The following is a 14,939-nucleotide window of genomic DNA, read 5'->3' as shown; positions in this document are numbered from 1 at the left end:
AACACAAGCCCACACAGAGCCAACTTAGACAATCATGGCTCTAACAAAGGTACTGTAAACTAATCAAAATAATTCTTAAAAAATAAAAGGGGGGGGGGGGGAGTGAATCTACAAAAATGGCTTGAAAGGCTTTGTAGAAATTTCAGCAAAGCACTTCGATTTCCCAAGGTGCACTTTAGCTCCATCGTGAGAAACAAAACTGTCTCATTGCACATCACCCTGTACTCACTGGATCTATGATTTTTACAGGTTTAAGTTGGGATGTATGAGCGTTTTTCCACCCAGACAGATTTTCACCTGTTGGTGAGAAAGACAAAAAACCACTGATATCTAGCTCTAACACAATGAAATGGTGAACAGAGACGAGTAAGGTGACCTACAACACAACCTGCAACAGGACTGGCCATTGCTACAAAAGAGTATAAACCAAGTTCTTGTAGGCAAAACTCTAGACTTTTAGATTATAGTGACCAAATGTTTTACTTCTTCAACAGGCAAAGAAAAAAACAAACAAACAAACAAACAAAAAAGAATAGGGGTAGTACACTCTGATACAGCCTATATAATACATGGACTGTCCAGAGGAAACTTGGAGGACAAAGTTTAATAGCTTCAGCTTGAATTTGTAATTCCTCAATGCAGTTCCTCAACTGCAGTGTGTTTCCTTGAAGGACAAACGTCAAATTAACTATATCAGTTTCTCTGTGTTAAGGAAAGTGCTAATACAGAGCCACAGAATACGTGTTGGAGGGGAGATATTCATAACTTGCTTGGGTTGAAAAGCAAAATAATAAAATCCAAATCTCCTGAAGGGTGGAGTGGATGGTGAGGGCATGATTTCTGAAAGGCAAGCTTATATCCAGATTCCATCTTTTTTTTTTTTTAATAAAATAACAACTCAAGATTAATACAAATATCGGAAAATGAGAATTATAAACAAATGCTAAGATCACTATCAAAAGTACATCTAATTCCAGTGTCCCTAGAAAAAGGGAGCACTGAAAAAGTTTGGCTGAGAACTACCAGTGAGGAAAACACTTTACGAAAGTGTGCTTTGTAACAAGTTTTGACAAAACATTGCACAACATACTTCCCATTGCCTTTTGTCTACTAGAATATCAAAGGCCCTTTTAAAGATGGTCAAATTCTTGTAGCTTAAAGAATGAGAATCAGAAAACCAATATTTAATCTGCAATGCACTGTAGGGGTGAGCATACTCTTAGCAAAGTAGGATGACCCATCCATACAAAATCCCCTTTTTACAGCATTCTCCTTCCTTTCAGCTATCAAATTACTAAGATACATAGAATCATTTCCTTGAATACATTCATTCCTGAACCAACTCAGCAACCCATACCATTGTTTGGAAACCATTTGCCTGTTATGGTTAAGAAAACTCCATGGTGCAATCCCATTCTTTTGTTATTTGTGTCAGTCATCTGAGAACACATTTCCTTTCCATAATTAGCTTTCAGAATCACCTTTCCATTTCAGATCTTCAGTGTGGATCTGTGAAATTTCTTACGTGGATATTTGTTAATGTTTGCTTAAAATTTGCCCAGTATGAAATTGCCTTCCCATGGCTCATTGGGCTACTCCAAGAGGAAATGCAAGGTGGATGCAACTTTTACAGCATGAGTGAAAATACACACCTGAACGATCTCTAATGAATATTCACTTGCAAATCTCAGTCAAGACAGGCTGCTTTATTATTATTATTATTATTATTATTATTACTATTACTACTAGTATTATTATTTTAAACTGTGGCAGCAGGACCAAGCAAACTTTTTTATGAATTATTTGGTACCTATAAATATTCAACATCTTTACAATACAGAGAGGTGTTTTTTTGTTGTTGTTTTTTTTTTTTTTTTTCCAAATTAACGTCAAAAAAAAAAATTACAAGTTCTCACGCGGTGCCACAGGTCAGGAGGTAAAAATTGCCATTAACCTCATATACGGTCATGGGCTGGTGCTCGAGATTTAAGGAAAAACAACTACTGGTGCTGCTCAGCCAAAGAAACTGCTGCAGGCAACTCTAATTGCCATGTCTACATACCTGTACAAAAACTGTGCGCCTGTACTGCACTTGTCTTTTGTTTGCTCTTACTGTTTGGAATTGCCTTTTGCTGTGGTTTAGCTCAGCACCATTCAGATGCTCGCTCACTTTCCTCAGGTGGGATGGGGAGAGAATTGGAAAGGTAAACGTGTAAGAACTCATGGGCTGAGACAAAGACAGTTTACTACGTAAAGCAAAAGCCATGTGGCAGAAGCAAAGCAGAACAAGGAATTAATTCACTACTTCCCATCAGCAGGCAGATCACAGAATCACAGAATCGTCTAGGTTGGAAGAGACCTCCAAGATCATCTAGTCCAACCTCTGCCCTAACACTGACAAGTCCTACACTAAACCATATCACTAAGGGCTACATCTAAACGTCTTTTAAAGGCCTCCAGGGATGGTGACTCAACCACTTCCCTGGGCAGTCCATTCCAGTGCCTAACAACCCTTTCAGTAAAGAAGTTCTTCCTAACATCCAACCTAAACCTCCCCTGGCGCAACTTTAGCCCATTCCCCCTCATCCTGTCACCAGGCACGTGGGAGAATAGACCAACCCCCACCTCTGTACAGCCTCCTTTAAGGTACCTATAGAGAGCGATGAGGTCTCCCCTGAGCCTCCTCTTCTCGAGGCTAAACAATCCCAGCTCCCTCAGCCGCTCCTTGTAAGACTTGTTCTCCAGACCCCTCACCAGCTTCGTTGCCCTTCTCTGGACTCTCTCGAGCACGTCCATGTCCTTCTTGTAGCGAGGGGCCCAAAACTGAACACAGTACTCGAGGTGCGGCCTCACCAGAGCCGAGTACAGGGGGACAATCACCTCCCTAGACCTGCTGGCCACACTGCTTCTTATACAAGCCAGGATGCTGTTGGCCTTCAATGTGGCCAGATGTTCAGCCACTTCCAGAGCCCATCACACGTAATGGTTTCTTGGGAAGACACACGCCATCACTCCAAATGCCCTCCCCCTTCCTCTCTCTTTACCTCAGCTGTTATTTCTGATCACGATGCCACATGGTACCCTTTAGTCAGCCTGGGCCAGCTGTCCTGGCTGTGTCCCCTCGCAGCTCCTGGTGCACCCCCAGCCTCCCGCTGGCAGGGCAGCACCAGGAGCAGAAAGGTCCTTGGTTCAGTTTGAGCACTGCTCTGCAACTAAAACATCGGTGTGTTATCACCACTATTTTCATCAAAAAGCCCAAGTACAGCATTGTGTAAGCCTCTATGAAGAAAATTAACTCTGTCCCAGTCAAAACAATGACACCTTTATCTCTAATGTTCAGCTACTATGTTCAGTACTATGCAACCTCACTGTTCTGATGTGTCTTCAAACCATCAGCAATAGTTTGGTTGATTTTGGATGACAGTAGAAAGCAATGGTGAATTTTACTATTTTTTGAAAGCAAGTCTGCCCTGAAAATGACTGTGGACTGGAATTCCTTGAGAACTTCCTGGAATAACCATCATAGAGGGCCTTTGAAAATTTGAAAAACAAACAAACAAACAAACAAAATGAAAACAAATCAGGCTAAGGATATCAAAACAGTTTCATGTCAGGCTGATCTTGCCCATTCCTTTACACATATGATTCTCATTCCCTCCACTTCTTGCACATTTCATTAAATACATATTTTACAGGGACACAGCATGAGAGATGTGAAAAGACGTGCACAGAGCAAAGTGCCCCTATGCCAAACTCTCAGTGCATGCAACTTCTTGCAGATGTACCTAGTCTAAAACTCAGGAGTCGATTCCCAGAATTTTTGTTGAGACAAGTCTCTAGAAACATTTTCAAATCACCAAAAAGCTGAACTGTAAAGTAAGCCATTTATGGCAGTTCTCCCCATCTACAGCCCTCCCCCCTACACACAAAACCCCTTCCTGCTCTTCACTGTAGAGTAATGCTTTATTCCCACAGGATGATTCTCAGGAGATAGCACATGCGAGGGGGAGATGTTATAGTTGGCAATAATTCAGGGCCCAAAATGGACCCATAGCTTCCCTAGGTCTTTCCTTATAACAGAATTAAAACAGAATGTCTTTCATTCTATCTGTGACATTAAAATCTGTGACCTTGGTCAGACTCCAGAGAGATGGAGGAAATACTGGAATGAGCTTTGCGGTCAAACCTGTGGCAGACCTTGTGATCATATGTTCTTTTGCCCATTTCCAGTAAACCATGTTTAAATCTGTGGGAGAATGAAGAAAAAAAATGTAAAAATCAAGGCAGTAAATGAAAACTCTGAGTACAAAAATTTTTCCCCTCCTCTCTTAGAAATTCATGGATCTTGATAGTCTGCGTGCTGCTGCTAAACTGAAAACACTCTGGGAGAAAGTAATCCAAGTATGTGAAACTGCTCCAAGAACATCACCAGCGTTGATAATGATGACATGCCATAGCACAGTGCTCACGAAAACCAAGAGACCTTGATGGATCTCCATAGTTTGCTGTGGAGCAGAAAGCTGCCCACGGCCACCACTTGATGGTGGGTTAGGTACATGCACTTACATACATACACAGCCAATCCTATTTGGTCTCTACCTGCAGCTTCAGCAGGATGACTTTTTCTTGACAGCTGAATTTTCAGAAGATAATTTGAAAACCATCAAATGGTTTTGATGGTTAGAGAGGCAGAGTTTGATTTAATTGATGGAAATAGCTTGGAATGTTATCATCTCCTGAAGAGAGAAAAAACATTCAGAAACACTGTAGATAATTGAAGAAAGACCTATCAGAGCAAGGGGCATACTCAGGGAAAGAAATTTCAGAGGCATGCGTTGACAGAATAATCTGGAAGATATTTATTCGTGGGGTATTTTTATTCCTAAGGAATTATTGAGTCTAACTCAAAATAATACGGTATAAGCAAAGTTTAATGTGAGTGTACACATGGTCCTGGCAAAGTATGGGATGGATCCTGTCCTGATAAATCTGTCCTAGGTAAGCTTTTCCAACCATTTAAAATGTTTCACATTTTTTTCTCCCCCAGCTGGCAGAAATACCACAAGATTGCCCTTCACAAATTAGGAGATATGTAATCTTAAAAATGCATTGCAGCTTTTGATGTAAGAAAATCAGCTTTGCATGCTCAACTGACATTTAATTTGACATTTGCTAAACTTGGTGCGAATAGGATCCTTTCAAGAGCCCGGTCTATGCTACAGCCGCTTCACATTAAACATTTGTGACAAAGATCTGCTTAGCATTAGCAGTGCTGGGTACCTGTGCGCAGACAAGATTTTGACTGCTCTCTCCACTCTTAATTCTGTGTTGTCCAAATCTTCAAGGAAAAAATTGAATCAGTGCAATACTAAAAACCATGTTTTCCACTGAGATTCTGCTCGCAGTGGAGCTCGTGGCTTCAGTGTAGAACAAAGTGAATCCAGCAAGGATATAGCCCACACCCACTTCTATGCCAGAAGAAACATAACGAGAGCAAGCTTAGCATATACTTACGTCCTTTGTACGCTACATAGTTCTGTTTTCTCCCTCTTTTCACTGTCAAATTGTTGGGTTTTTTTCTGCATTGCTGAAGATTTTTGTTTGTTTTGTTCTGTTTTTATTTCTCCTGAGTTCTGGCTGAGCCTCCAGGCCTCTCTGATGTTGCAATAACATTAAATCTGTTCTGGTCTCCTTTTACCTCAGTCACACATAGTTTATCAAGTTCCCAGTTCTACCGTCAGTATGCACACAGTGCCAGACACAGACCTTCATTTATACAATACAAAATACCAGGAATTATTCCACTTCCATAATAGTTGGCTTTTGAGGCTGCATCCCTTATCGGATGCAGGTGACTTGGGTCTTTCCTCCTCTGTGATGTTCCTGCATGCAGTCACAGAGAAAGTGTGAATGGACAAATGAGACTGAAAGGAAAAAATATTGCCAGGGGAAGGACTGATCCCTTACTTGATAGAACTGTGGAGGAGGCAGAAGGGAGGGGATGTGCAGATGCTGACTGGAACGACAAGACAGCGTATTTAAAGGAAGCTGAAATAAGTTCTGAAACAGCACTGTAAGCAATAAGCAAATGCCACCTCTCTCACTGTTAGACTGGAAGGGCGATGAGGCACACAGCATGAAGAGTAGGCTGTGTGACAGGGAGGATTCAGCACAAGGTCAGCTTGAGAAACAAGTGGTGCACGACAGAAACATCAAATTGCTGAAACGTCCCACAACAGGGAATATGGTATCTGAAGGGCTAGCTGGAGCACTTATTTGGCTCACCATACAAAAGCATGTTCTAGAAACTAACTCAAAGGCACTTTATCACAAACAACAACAAAAAGTAGGGAAAATGAAACTGTAACTGGATATAATCCACACAAACTTTAAGAAATTATAGAAAATATATTTTACAGAAATCCCAAAGAACCAACAAAGCAAGGTGGTTATCAGACAGCAAAATAACGTGACGTCGCGCCCCAGAGGTGCATGGCAGAGGCTGCTCACAACACACAGGCTTTTCTGACCCCACAGAATGTCTCAGGAGAGCTGGGAAGTGCCCAGAGGTCCCCTGCAGAAGGGGATATGGGGCTGTAAAGCCCACCACTTGAATCACAAGGACACACAGATCACTTGAAGATGTAGACTCTCTCCATATTGAGGGATATTTAATAAAACCTTTTGGGAGAATACAATTTTCTAGAATTATTCATTAAAAATTAAACCCAGACAAAGTCTCCACAAACTTGTTATTTCTCTAAACAACCATTACAGAAGAACTGAAAGTTCTTGCAACCTTTATCGTACAGATAAAAGAGAGGGTTTTGGTAGGGGGGCGGTGGGACGAGAATAGTTCTTTTTTCTTCTTCTTTTTTTTTTTTTTTCTTCCAGTTATCCAGTGATAATACCACCCCCTTTCTTCCTTAAACTCAGGTTACTTATTTTGACACAGGGCCTTAAGTAAAGCAACCAGGGGTTTCTGCTCTGCTTTTTCCCCCCTCCTTCTTCAATGGCTGCAGGAGTCCAGCCACTGGAGTCTCTCCTCAGCAGTGTATTTCACACCCCTCCCTCCCCAGCACTCCTGAATGCACTCAGCTGTGCCAGGAGGCAGCCAAGCTTCCCAACTCCAAGGCCTTTTTCTGTCTTTATAAAGAGGAACTTGAGGGCTATGGTCAGTTTAAGGCAGCATGGCTAACAGACATCCACTTACCGGATAAAATGCCTCGTGACTCTGAAACACCTCTTAGGGAACTTTCACTTTAGGGGATGTGTCAGGAGCTTCATCTCAGCTCATCTCAAATGAGGGCCACAGGTGGACCTGCAGGGAGGGCGCTGGACACTGGGCTGGGAAGCACAGCTCTGGTACAACTGGTGTGCCTCCCTCCAGCCCTCTCAGCTTGCCATCCTGCTGGGAAGGCTTTTCCCCCTGCCCCGTGCTCCTAAACCTTAATTCACTGTAGTGTGAAGCAGCCTACATTTCTCTTTCAAGCATGACAAACAATCTACAGCAGCCATATCTGTTTGATGCTTGTATATGTGTATGCACACAAACACACCGCCGCGTACATTAGTTTAAAACGTGTATGCTGCCCATTCTCATTAATTGTATAATCCTACTGTAAGCAATTTTTCATTCTCAGTTGATTAAAGTATTAGTACAGAAACCATCTGTCAGAAATAAAGATTAGGCAATGGGCTCGGACTTGTTCAGAAAGAAAGCAAACAAGCAGCACAAATATCACACAAGTAAAATCCATCACATGTAATATTAATCCTTTCATTGCCAGGAACCAACATTTCATTGGCATGAGGCAGCGGAAAGGAGAATTTGTTGTTTGTTTGGCCCAGCCAAGCTAAATTTCACAAGGACTTCCTACTTATTTTTGTCCTGATTATTCAACTGAAATACTGCACCGAACTGAAAGAAAAAAGGGGGCATAACTTATCTCATGGAGCAAAACAGAAAGTAGAAAATACATTGAGCAGCATGCTATCATGAACGTTGCAATTAAAATTTAATTTTTGCTCTATTTTCAAAGAAAATTAGAGCCAGAACCTATGCATTCTAGGGACGATTAAAAAACAAGAGGCTGGAACATAACACACGAGAACTTGATATTTATAATGAGAATTACAGTAAGATCAAACCTAAGAAATGCTTGGTTCATGATTACCCATCTACAGTTGTAGCTTCTTTCTCACTACCCTGGAACTTGTATGGAAGGAAAAATACAACAATATGACAACACATAGTATGTGATTGTAGCCATACCCCTCTGTATGTAAAACCTGATTAAAACTTTGCATGACATGATTCTGATATAGATGCATATTGCAAGAATGGAAACAGCATAGCATGACCTTAGGATATCTGCCTGTTGCTCCAGTTCAGAACAACAAACTCAAGACAATTTGGTGGAAAAGAAGCGTCATTGAGGTTTCCAGTCAAACTCAGGGGGTGGCAATGATTTTTTTTTTTAATTTTATTTTTTTAAGCAAGGATAAACATAAGGTATTTGGCTATCTTGGAGGTTTCTTCTCCACTCCACCCTCCTTTAGTGAATGACAGAAACCAGCTGCAAGCAATGGAGATGATTCAAAGCCTTATAAAAGACTAAGAATCTTTCACAAGGAATATATTAAGAAACTGAAGCATATTGTGACCTTGTACATCTGCAATTGGACAGAGACCATTGGGAATGTGGAAGCATCATGATACTTAAACATGTTGTTTCCAAAATATGTTTGTACTTTTCACATGACTTAAAGAAGCAAGTAGAACCCAGGAAGGTAGATTGCAACGCACATCAGGACAAATACTTATTTGTAATCCCATGATGCCCATCAATTAGTTGCAGGAGGGTAGTGCTAGTAGGCTATTAACCAACAGTGGAAAATGAAAATGTCAGATAACTTTTGTAAAGTAAACAAGAACAATATTTAGGAGTGTCAGCCTTATTCATGTTGCTGAATGAACTTTTTTTTTTTTTTTAAAATTAAGTCCAGGAGCCTATCAAGAAAGCACAAGCTAGACAAGGTTCTTTTCTTTGTTTTCTAACACCATAGACCCAGACATTGCATACATGATCACAACATGCAATGTGCATACAGAAGGAGCCAGGATAATACAGAAAAACAAAACAAAACACTGCACTACCTTATTTTGATTATTTTATTATTTTTTAATCTTCAAAATGTTCTGCCTTGAGACAGGAATGCATGATAGATAGAAATGGCTCAAACATCTTCACATGAAACACTCTTAATCAAAATTCATTCACAATTATTTTTCTAAAACATCTACAGTTACATAATCCCACCCATTTCCATCCATTATCACAGATTTAATTATTTGTTAAACAGTAGTTGCCAGCAATTGAAAGCTGTAAGGCTTTTTGCATATTAGTAGAGTCTTCTGAACTACAAACACATGAATATCACAACTATATAACTCTCACTTTACATGGCAACCCCAGGTGACAGATGTTCCAAATGAAATGTGTTGCTTACGTGGAGTTCATAAAAATGACAGAGAGCTCTGTGCCTCATTAGCTCTAAAATCCTTTTTCCTTTACTAGGATTATTTTCTAAACCTACAGCATATTCCTCATTTGGAACCACACACTTTGATGAGTTGATCTTTATCTTCCACTGCTGCTATTTGGCAAATGCGCAAGTCGGGCATACTAGAGCTCTCCAGTAAAACACTATGTACAGAGCACAGTTTAAACAGATGGGTTGCTTGGAATCCGTATCTCCCTCCATCCGGAGGGAACTACTTTGAGGTTTTCTTGAACTGTTGTAAACAAGAGGATATTTTTTATATATATATATGCGTGTATATATATATTTATATATTTTATATATAAATGTTCTAAATGTCCTTTGGGAGTCCATTTGTTTTTATCTTTCCAAATGATGACTAAATACCTGATCTGTAGCATTTCTCCTGAGAAGATACTAGTAAGGGAATGACAGTTTTGATGCACTTTGGAATGGCACAATCACGTAAACGCTTGCACAATTAAGACTTATGAACTCATCCAAAGTATCTAAACATGATAATCTAACTAAGAACTAAAATACCAGCACAATGCAGCAAGTTAAAAAAGAAAATTCTATGTAATCAAAATATAAACAAGTACATAGGAAATGGATATCTGTCAGTAAATCTATATCTTTTTAAAGTAGAAAACGTATGCACTTAAGAAAAAACTGTAGCTATCTGACAAACTTCGTAAAAAAAATTTACTTTCCAAATGCATAACAAATGCCAAGATATCCCGTAACTGGCCAGGTATAGCCACATGAGAGCTGCATGGCTTAGAGCAACCCAGGGAGAGGTTGTGGTGGGGGTAATGGTGGAAAAAAAAAAATCACAAAAATAGATCAGCAAGTCGGAGGGAAAAAAAAGAAAATCACATAATCTAAATTACTGTATGCTTATATCACAACTGCTAAAGGAATCAGAAAAAAAAAAAAAAAGAAAAAAAGATTGCAGTTTAATGATTCTTAGAGTTACCTCTAAAAATTAAGAAAAAAATTACCAACTTAATACACTAATCCCAAGCACCAATTTAATAATTTAAGTTAACTGTATTTATATTTATCCTACTAGTGATGGAGCAAGTTCTGCTTGAAGGCTTAAAGTTTAACTCTGGAGCCCATCTGAAGTCTGTGTTCTTGCCGTGCATTCTCTGCCGTTCATATCAAAGTCACTGTAAAGACTCTCTTAAGTTTCAAACTCTCTAGGCAAGCAATTCTCTGAAGAGAATTACATCCTACTGTTTAAATCAACTTTCTGGTCGTGAAAAGTGAAACAGACCAGTATTTGGTTAGTCTGTTATTAAATAGTCTGTAAAAATGGAACAGCTGACACTGTTCCTTGATCGGATTTGCCTTAGAACTAGCAGCACCCAGGGCAGACCAACTGTGAGCATGTCCAGACTCCTCTAAGAATTAGTAGTGTTAGAAAATTGCATATGTGTTAGATCAAGAAGGCATTGCCATACATGTGGCATCATTGCATTGTTTTTCCTCTATTTTTCTCATTAAGAAAAAACAAAGGAAAACAGCCCTACCAAGAACTTTTTGGTTTTTGTTTGTCTTCGCACCTGGAAAAAGCAGCATGGTGGTACTCAGCTGGAATTGCTCAGTGCTTCTCATCCATTCGGTTCTTTCAAAAAGCCCTTTCACATAGGTAAGGTGGTCTATTTCAGCTAATTCTTAGAGCTAACCTTTTTTCCAGTATATGTTTCATGCCACTTTCTAACAGCAATTTCAGTACTGAAATGGATCTATGATAATGTCCACTACTAACTTTGACCATATCATGACACAAACCATCAAAGCCAGGCCCTTGGGATGGTTCCACATATTGAACTGAAGTTCAGACTAAAAATCTCACCAAAACTCAAAAGCTGGAGTGGTCACCAATCTCAGCTACTTTTCCTTATTTGAACCCTCACCCTGTAATGAAAGCACGCACACCAAGGGAAAATAACAACGGTCTGAGCTGGGAGCATTACGACACCGGCGAGTTATCTTGCTGCTCTTCAGTGACCGTGGACTCGCTGTGCTCCTCGCTTGTTTCGTTGGAGGGCTCCTCGTAGCCCGGCTCGGCAGGATCCAGGCTACTCCCGTCACTTTGCTCCTCGCTTTGCTCCTCGCTAGCCTCTGCGGACTGCTCCAAGTTGCTCTCCAAGGAAGCTGGAGAGCTGCCAGTTGCACTTTCGTTTTGGTTCATTTCACTAAAAGGTTGTGGGAGAGGTGCGGGAGACTGTACAGCGTTTTCACTGGCAGGGATGGGCACTTTGGTTGAACCGATGTCTACGACAATGTCATTTTGTGGTAGAGTTACCTTCTCCACGAGTTTCCATTGAATAATACTCATGTCTTTCCCTCCAGTTGAGATCAAGTGACCATCGCTATGGGTAAAGCTGACGTTTGTCACATGACTACTGTGAGCGCTGTATTTGTGACTTGGGGCCTATTGAAATAAGCAGGAAAGAAAAATCACAATCTTAAGCAGAAGAGCACAGGATACGGAAATCTAAAACTAGTATTTTTGTTCAGCCCTTCAAAAGAGCCCCTTAGTCACACAGGAGTACCAACTTCACCCCACAACACATTTTCTCTTCTCTTCTTAAGGCTTATAACTTGGGACAGATTTAGATCTTTATGTGAAAAGTAAAGGATTTAACACTAAGGCCAGCCAAAGGAAAGTGTCAAACATCTCCTCCAGAACTTAGGGATGACTATTGTTACGTCACTTTTGTATAAATATAAATATTTTTTCACATAGTACATAAATATTATATAAATATATATATATAATGTTTTCAAATAATATTATATACTATATATTAACTTAATTGGGAAAAACATGTTTTTGTCTTGAGTACTTTTCTTACAAATTTGGCTGCCAGGTTCTAAAACAACTGGATTGGCAACATGTGTCTGGCAAGGAAAACTTCCCTCAACGCAAACATGCACATAGACCAGTCTGGTCTAGACTTACCTTTGGCTTGGAACAGGGATACTGAAAGAGATGGACCTTACAAAAGTCATCAGCAACTGCTATCACTTTTCGGTTATGGGATCTGACAAGGGCATTTATGTCTGTCCCATCTGATCCCTCAGGCCAAACTCCTAAGAGAGAGCAGAGCAGATATTTAGTGATGGTAGTTTTAAAAACTATTTAAAAGAATCCTTAAACAAAAGTAAAATCTATAAAGCTGTGACAGACAAGCATAACAAAAGGTAAACAGTTGGAAAACGGAACAGGTGTTGAATTAAAATGTTGCAGTAATTTACCCGTCTAACGCTGTTTCCTCAGTCCCTGTCCTCCCAAACCCTCAGCCTTGGCCAGGATAGCCTCTTGGGCTTGCAACTTTTCCTGTTAAAAACCTCAGTCTTGCTTAAGGCTTATTTTAACTGGTAACTGTTAAATTAACACTTGGACTCATGCATAAGCATTTTAAAAGCAAGACTGACATTGAAGCACGGAACAATCCAATGTACGGTACATCATACAGAAGTATTTCATTGTTTGTTTATGTGAAATTTGGAGCAATTTTTAATATTTGCATGATTCAAAGGAGATGATTGATGATACTTTGGACAGAAACCTAGCCTGTACAACTGTCATAGATGAAAGTGCTGTCAAGCGCTTAAGTACAATTCAGTATGCCTTTAACTTAAAAAAGAGAGAGAGAGAGAGAAAGAGAGAGAGAGACTGATATGTCTAGACAAAAGAATAACAACACTGCTTGGATGAACAGCCCTGAATAATTTGGGGATAGGGGACGCTGTGGTTTTAACAAAAAATAAAAACCTCAGAGCCTCAGAGATTCCCATTACAAAACTGGTGATTCACACCTGTGAGAAAGGCTGAATAAAAGATAAACAAGGTATTATAAGATAATATATGCCAAAGATGCCAGATTCTATAGCTCAGACTAAGTTTTTTTGATTAATCAGGGAGTTATGAGGAATTGTTCCCTTCAATTCCCCCTCCCCACCCCCTCCCCCTATTAAAAAAAAGTGTGTCTGATTGACTGAGAGGGATGTCCATCATGAGATATGAAAATTTCTTCTTCCCTTATAGTCGCTGGCTTTGGTAGAATAAAAAATACATGCTGTTGACTATTTTCTACAGTACAAGCTGCCAGCATAGCACTGCCTTATCTTTTTCAAACTCCTTCATTTTCTTTCATTTTCAAGTAGCTCAAAATGAATTAATTCTTCTTTCTCCTGCATTCCTCTATAAAACACTTTCATCAGACGTGAGTAATAAATTAACTTCAAATTAGTTTCCTGAAGTTTCAGCTAGCACCTTTGGCAGCTGTGCCAAAAAGCTATGCTATTTCCTCTTCTTTTTAATGTAAGATTAAAAAGACTAATATTCAAGATATTCAGCTACCCAGCAGTAAGCCTCCCAAAAGAATCTGCTCAGAGAAAAGTGTGGAAAATGTGCAGTAAACAAGGGAGTGACTTCAGGTGTTAGGGGTGCAAAATGATGATACCACTACGCCACTGCAATAATACTGACAGCTATTCTCATCCCCACCACTCTCTTCCATCCTCTTTCTTCTGCTGACAACAGTGCGATGTTGGTGCTTGCAGATATACTGCCACAGAGCTGAATCAGTAGAACACATAACCCTGAAAACCAAAACCCCATAAACATAACCTTCTCTCCTGAACATCAGTGAGCAGCCCGTGGCTTTGTTGGGTCGCTGAGCCAGCTCACCCTGGGGTCAAGGCAGACTGCACCTTCAGGCACCAAATATCTGCTAGCTTGACTTAGCTGCACTGTCAGATTTAATGGGAAAATATTTGTCTTTGTCTGGGACCAATCCATAATTTTACAATTCTGTAAAGGGTGTCAGACCACCAGACAATATAAAATTAAAGCACGATGAATCTTGGCTAGGAAGTTTAAATATATTCTGTTCTTCCCCAAAATAACATCACATTAACCTACTTCATTCCCAGCTCCATTGGCACTTTGAAGACTTTTAGTGCACTTGAGACTAATTAAACTTAATCCAGAGTTAGGTTAGAGTTCAGATTAATCCAGAAAGGAATGCAGATAGGATCTGCAGACTTATCCACTCTTTTAAAACAAAAAGTAAAAAGGGTTCTCCAAATGGTGATTATGTGAGCTGCTCATCTCCAGCCTGGCTCCAGTCACCGACAGCTTCTATCCAATAGCTATTAAAGAGAATAAGTCAATGACTCAGATGTGAAACTGAATTCCTTCTGCACTCCCACACCTTGTCTCCTTAGGTCAGGAATGAAGGATGCTTCTGGGAAAGTGCTGGGACTCAGCTGCTCCCCTTATTCTCTCTCTTGTGCCAGCAAATGTAGTGGTATAATTTCAATAGCAACAAAGCCACCTTCTACTACCTCTGAATTTCTGGTAGATATAA

The 14,939-nt window shown here is 40.0% G+C and overlaps 1 protein-coding gene across 16 annotated transcripts in view; it reads right to left on the bottom strand.

Moving 5' to 3' along the window:
• Nucleotides 1-9,161: 9,161 nt before the first annotated feature.
• EML4 (EMAP like 4) overlaps nucleotides 9,162-14,939 on the bottom strand; it is a 158,701-nt gene continuing 152,923 nt past the window's right edge. For all 16 annotated transcript variants that reach the window (XM_080586108.1, XM_080586106.1, XM_080586111.1 and 13 more), the window contains 2 exons: nucleotides 12,524-12,654; nucleotides 9,162-11,992 (listed from right to left, as the gene is read on the bottom strand). In XM_080586108.1, coding sequence (XP_080442234.1) covers nucleotides 11,528-11,992; nucleotides 12,524-12,654 — 596 coding nt within the window. In that variant the 3' untranslated portion in view covers nucleotides 9,162-11,527. The remainder of the gene's footprint in view (nucleotides 11,993-12,523; nucleotides 12,655-14,939) is intronic.

Source organism: Anser brachyrhynchus (genome assembly GCF_964034855.1).
Source record: "Anser brachyrhynchus genome assembly, chromosome: 3".
NCBI classification, from domain to species: domain Eukaryota; kingdom Metazoa; phylum Chordata; class Aves; order Anseriformes; family Anatidae; genus Anser; species Anser brachyrhynchus.
This window is presented reverse-complemented; position numbering and strand designations above follow the sequence as displayed.